A 6,410-nucleotide genomic window follows, 5' to 3' on the forward strand; every position below is an offset into this window, starting at 1 on the left:
AAAAATGTTTCCACGTTATCTTCCCCAAAAGACCTAATCTAAATTAACACATGGGGGATTGGGGCGCCTGGGCGGCTCAGTCAGTTGAGCATCTAACTCTTGATTTCAGTTCAGGTCGTGATCCCAGGGTTGTGGGATCAAGCCCCATGTCCGGCTCTGTGCAGAGCGTGGAGCCTGCTTAAGATTCTCCTTCTCTCTCTCTCTCTCTCTCTCTCTCTCTCTCTCTCTGTCCCTCTCCTCCATGCATGCACACTCTCCCTCTCTCTCCCTCCCTCCCTCTCTCTCAAATGAATAAATAAATAAATAAACAAACAAACAAAATTTAAAAATAAATTAATACATGGGGAAAACAAGGCTAAGAGCAGTTAAGATACATGCCCACGATCACTAACTAGTAAGGGATAGTATCAGAATTAGAACACAGATGGGGCGCCTGGGTGGCTCAGTCGGTTAAGCGTCCGACTTCGGCTCAGGTCACGATCTCACGGTCCGTGAGTTCGAGCCCCGCGTCGGGCTCTGGGCTGACTGCTCAGAGCCTGGAGCCTGTTTCAGATTCTGTGTCTCCCTCTCTCTCTGCCCCTCCCCCGTTCATGCTCTGTCTCTCTCTGTATCAAAAATAAATAAACGTTAAAAAAAAAAATTAAAAAAAAAAAAAAAGAATTAGAACACAGAGCTCATGATTTTCCCTGTATACTACATGACTTCTAAATCTCTGTCTACCCCTATGTTGCCTCATTTGCTAGGAGGGCCTTTCTACCACACCTTCCTGAAACCCAATTCCCAAAGATTATAGATGAGATTTACTATCAGCCACTCACACAATGTCACTACATAAGTCATCTTCTAAAGGTAAGAATCAAAAGAGAATGGAATTAGCATTTGTTGGCCTATAACCTTACTATATGCTAAACACTGAGCTAGATGTTTTCCCTGCATCATCTCATTTAATTCTCACAAATACCCCACATAGATCTTATTTCCCCATTTTATAGATAAAGAAACTGGAATCCAAAGAGTGTCCTGTCTAAATTTATACATCTGGCAAATGGTAAAGCTGAGATTTGAAACCAGGTCTGTCTGATTCAGAGCCTACCTACTTTACAATGCACAATATCTCAGTGTCTCTATTATTCCTCTTACCCTAAATGAGCGATACCATACACCCTGGGCTCAGAACTTTACCAATGCAGCAACCAGAAGGTGTCCTAAAATCCCCTTTGGACCCAAAGGTTTCCTAGTTTATATGCATCCAGCATTCTTTCCACCACCTCCACCAGTGCCTGCCTACCTTCTTCCTAACCACTACCCTCAATTCCAAGATTAATAACTTCTGACCTGACCCTCCTTCAGACTTTACAGTTTTCCATGATCCCACTTCATTGTGTGATGAAAGGCCTGGATTAGCCCCCTCGGGTAGATTCGGGGCACCCAAAGCAGGGTTCCATACTCTTGTTTCATCTGAAGAAATCCTATGGTACCATCACAAACTTGGATTGCTCAGATGGCTAAAATCTGTGTTATTTCTTGAATATGTAAATAACATGCTCATTGCAGAAAAATTATAAAATACAAACAAGCATAATTTTAATTCATTTTTAAAATCACTCAAAATCCCACCAATCAGAAGTTCAAATTTTCTTTATATGCGTGTTTCCCCATATAAATATACATATTAGAGACATCTTATGTCTTACTGTATTATAATTTGCTTTGACATTAAAGAATATATGAAAAACATTTTTCCATGCTGATTATCATAAATATTATCATCTTTCACAGCTGCATAATATTCATTTATAGACATATACTCTGAACTTTTAACCGAACCTCTATATATCGGATACATCAATTATCAATTTGTCACTATCTTAAATAAGGCAAAAGAGTACATTATTTTTTTTAACAGAGTACATACTCTTACATATCTCTGTACTTCTGATTGTTTCCTTAAGAAAAACGTCTAGAAATAAAATTACTACATTAAAAAGTATGTGTTTTAGGGATGCCTGGGGGCTTAGTCCCTTAAGCTACAGACTCGTCTCGGCTCAGGTCAAAGATCTCATGGTTGGTGAGTTTGAGCGGCAAGTCAGGCTCTGTCCTGACAGAGCAGGGCCTGCTTGGGATTCTGCCTCTCCCTCTCTCTATGCCTCCCCGGCTCGTTCTCTCTCTCTCTCTCTCTCTCTCTCTTTCTCTCTCTCTCAAAACAAACTTTTTTTAAAAAAAAATATGTGTTTTTAAGACTTTTGAAACACATCATCAATTTGCCCTTCAAAAACATCATACCAAATAATTTTTACAGTTTGTTTACATTTACAAAAATAGTACCCGCTCATTATTTAAAATACAAAGAAAATATCATCTATGTAGTATTGCTACCAAAACTACAATCAGAGAGTTAACAAATCAGACAAATCCAAATTGAGGGATATTCTGAAAAATAACTAGTCTGGACTCCAAAAAGTCAGTGTCATCAAAGACATAAGGAAAAAAAAAAAAAAAAAGGTTGGGAACTATTCTAAAGACTACAGGGGCACCTGGGTGGCTCAGTCAGTTAAGCGGCCAACTTCGGCTCAGGTCATGATCTCACGGTTCATGAGTTCGAGCCCCGCGTCGGGCTCTGTGCTGACAGCTCAGAGCCTGGAGCCTGTTTCAGATTCTGTGTCTCCCTCTCTCTGACCCTCCCCTGTTCATGCTATGTCTCTCCCTGTCTCAAAAATAAATAAAACGTAAAAAAAAAAAAATTAAAAAAAAAAAGACTACAGAGACATGACAGCTAAATCCAATGTGTTATACGTGAGACAACTAGTAGAATGTGAACACAGACTGTATGTTAAAACTAATAATATTGCAGTAATGTTACATTTCCTGAGTGTAATAATTATATTAGGGTTATGTAAGAAAATATTCTTGTTCTTAGATGTATGCTAAAGTATTTAGGAAGGGAAATGGCACGACATCTGCAACTGACTCAAATGGTTCAGGAAAACAATAAAGATTAGCAAACATGGTAAAATACTAACAATTAGGAAATCTAAGAGAAGAATAGAATCATATTCATTGTAATATTCTTGAAATTTTTCAGATTTGTAATAAAATATTGGGGAATGGTACTTAAAATACTTTAATACTTAATAATGCTTAAATATATACAGTGTAATAAATTAAACCTAATCATAGTCTACTCCCAAAGGTAGTTATTCCTAACAGTTAAATGTATAATGTTCCAAATCTGCCCAAGTACATACTAACACTATATATATATATATATATATACAAGCCTATGTATCCTTTTATTTATTTATTTTTATTTTTTTAATGTTTATTTATTTTCGAGAGAGAGAGAGACAGCACAAGCAGGGAGGGGCAGAGCGAGGGGGAGACACAGAGTCCGAAGCAGGCTCCAGTCTCTGAGCTGTAAGCACAGAGCCCAATGCAGGGCTTGAACTCACAAACTGTGAGACCATGACCTGAGCTGAATCAGACGTTTAACCAACAGAGCCACCCAGGTGCCCCATAAATGAAATGTAATTATATCATACACTATAACTTGTTTTTCTTTAACCAAGATATCCTTCCACATCAGTACATATCCCTTACTTTTTCTTTTTTTTTTTAATTTTTTTTTTTTTTTTACGTTTATTTATTTTTGAGACAGAGACAGAGCATGAATGGGAGAGGGTCAGAGAGAGAGGGAGACACAGAATCTGAAACAGGCTCCAGGCTCTGAGCTGTCAGCACAGAGCCCGATGCGGGGCTTGAACTCACGGACCGCGAGATCATGACCTGAGCCGAAGTCGGTCGCCCAACTGACTGAGCCACCCAGGCGCCCCAATCCCTTACTTTTTCAAGAAACAATATTAAGAAACATAAATGAACATCTACTAAAGAAGGAATAGCCTCAGAAGGATAATGCCTATACTGGGGTCCTAGGCTAGAGAGAGCTCACCCGAAATTCCATGACATCCACAAATGACTGGTAATAGTTGATGAGGAATCTAATTATCTCAGATTTTTCTCGATGTACTGGTCCTAAATGTTGCTGAGGGAAACACAAAGCAAAAATTTCAAAACACAAAATAACACAATTGTTCAAGGTAATCCAAGAAGAATAGGAGTCATGCCTAAAACATTCTTGAAAAGACTTGAAATACACTAACAGGCAAAGTTGGAAAATCTCCAGTGCTCTGAAGGTCTTAAACAGAGGAGAGTCTCTAGGTAAGATGATGCGTATAATCTTGACTAGATACAGAGTGCTAAATGAGAGGAAACTTCAAGGTCTCTTTCAGTCAAAGAGGCTTGTCATTTATATTAAAGTCAAAAGAAGCAGAATGAGAAGATGCTATATGTATAATGGTAAGAAATCTAGGGCTAATATTTAATGGAGGAGAACTAAGGAACATTCCACAAGATGCCTGATTCTCAGATAATCAGCAAGGAAACAGAGGGGGAAACAGGAACAACGGTAAAATAAATGTACCCTGCTGGGTTGACCAAGCTGTCTTTCTCTACAAGAACAAAGTGTTCTCATGAATCTTGCAACAGAGAAAGGGGCAATGCTTTGCTCTAGCTTACCCTGAGAGAATCCCATCTTATCTCAGAACTCTCAAGATTACAAGAGCCTGAAGCCCTGTGGTTGAGCCCAGGAAAACTAAAAGGAGGCTACTCTATGCCCTGCCTAAGTTCAAAGAAAGACAGTTAAAAGAGGAGAGTTTAAGCCATCCAAGCACAGAATTATTTCAGAGAAAAGAGAGGAGAGGGATCATCTTCTCACCGTGCTGCTTCGGACATCAATGTTGGGAAATTTCTTGTTGATGTACTTGAGAGAAGGTTCCATGGACTTTTCCAGTAAAAAAGGTGGCTTGGATTTGGGGTCTGAGCAAGTCTGCACCAATAAAGCACACTCTGTTTCAACCCTTTCTCCTGTCCCTCCAAACATACCCCTCCCTGCAGCATTCATTCTCACACAGTCTTATGGAAAGGGAATCTGAGAATTCATTATGAAAGCATTATGAAAGTCTACTGTTAAGTAGACAAGGAACAAGCTCCAAGACATGAAGCCAACTATCAGTAGAACTGAACAACCTGGGTATCTTGTCTCACGGAGAAGAATTCAGCGAATTCAGCGTCTGCTGGGGCCCCAGCGCAAAGAGGAAGCTCTCTCCCCACCCCTCAGCTGAAGCCGGAAGGAGTGAGAAAAGCAGCTGCTCCTGAATTAGACATCATGGGCAAGTGTGTCACAATTATGTCCATATCTAAGTATCTCACCCAGAGGGCATTTGTAGGAGTCACAGGGTCAGACAAACCATGTTCCTGGTGATTTGTTTTATTACAAAATGCATAAAAGTTCCCTCTCCCTATTTTCTCTTCCAGAAACTCCCCACTCCCGCCCCTGTCTTTATCTCTTTACTTCCCTAGGCCCAGCTCCTTGCCCCCCACCCACCCCCCACCCCAGAGCCCCGCCTAGTCTCACTCTTGTCACCAGCCTCTCTCAACTCAACAGATCCTATCCTAAGCATACACACACAACCAGAGCATGAACTCTCAGACTCTAAGTATCTCAGAAGGCACCTACCCATATTTTATTGAAATATCTATTTTTTTCCTTTGAGGTAAGTACTTCCATGGAAAAGTTTTTGCCAGAGACCCAACTTTGGATGTCTTCAGAGTATGGGAGATCAACAATAAACAATAAGACCCAGAATTCTAGATCCCAGACCTTATTCAAGTGACTCAGAACAAAATTATTTCCTACCTCCATATGCCCAGCAGAAAGCAGACACTCTCATTGGGGCGAGAATCATATCTAGAAGGGGAAAGCCCTTAAAAAGAGCCTCCCGTTCTGCCTTCCTACACTGGCTGGCCTATGTAATCCGAGTGACTGAAGGCCAGTGGGAAAGAAGAGGAGTCTAGCCCCTGGAACTGCCAGCCACGGGGTCCCCTGCCCTACTGTTGCTGGAATAATTAGTACTGGCCCAGTTGTTCATGCTTACCTTCTTGATGTTATACATGCGGATGAGAACCCCCTGACCTCGATCATTCAGAATAGTGAGCTTCTCGGCTAATTTATGCTGGTAGGCAGAGGTCAAAGACATGATGGCCACCGAAAGAGAGGAGTATCCGGACAGCAATGCCGAATCTCCCCAAACACTTTCAGCTTGGGTGGTGACACCCCCTGGGCGGAGGGACCCAGCCTGGTTGGTGCGCTGGTCTTCCTGTAGCCTCTACAATTGGCTCATGGGGGAAAGCAGTCATTACAGCTCACAGGCCTTCAGAATCTTCTTGTGCTTCCTCTTGCACACTCAGCAGGAGACACTTCCTCTTTCTAGCTGTGTAGCATTTTTGGTAAGACTGTGAAGTTGGTGGAGGCAGGGGAGAGGGACAGGCTTTCAAGGCTCCTCACAGTCTAGCAC

General features: G+C 41.2%; 1 protein-coding gene across 2 annotated transcripts in view; it reads right to left on the minus strand.

The window, feature by feature from the left end:
• The window catches only part of NCKAP1L (NCK associated protein 1 like), a 39,194-nt gene extending 33,028 nt beyond the window's left edge, over nt 1-6,166 (minus strand). The window contains exons 1-3 of one of the 2 annotated variants that reach the window (XM_058742494.1): nt 5,991-6,166; nt 4,772-4,882; nt 3,947-4,039 (exon numbers count right to left, since the gene is read on the minus strand). In XM_058742494.1, coding sequence (XP_058598477.1) covers nt 3,947-4,039; nt 4,772-4,882; nt 5,991-6,092 — 306 coding nt within the window. In that variant the 5' untranslated portion in view covers nt 6,093-6,166. The remainder of the gene's footprint in view (nt 1-3,946; nt 4,040-4,771; nt 4,883-5,990) is intronic. The other variant, XM_058742493.1, reaches the window with a different exon arrangement.
• Between the last annotated feature and the right edge of the window lie 244 nt (nt 6,167-6,410).

Source organism: Neofelis nebulosa, chromosome 8, assembly GCF_028018385.1.
Source record: "Neofelis nebulosa isolate mNeoNeb1 chromosome 8, mNeoNeb1.pri, whole genome shotgun sequence".
Classification (NCBI taxonomy): Eukaryota; Metazoa; Chordata; class Mammalia; order Carnivora; family Felidae; genus Neofelis; species Neofelis nebulosa.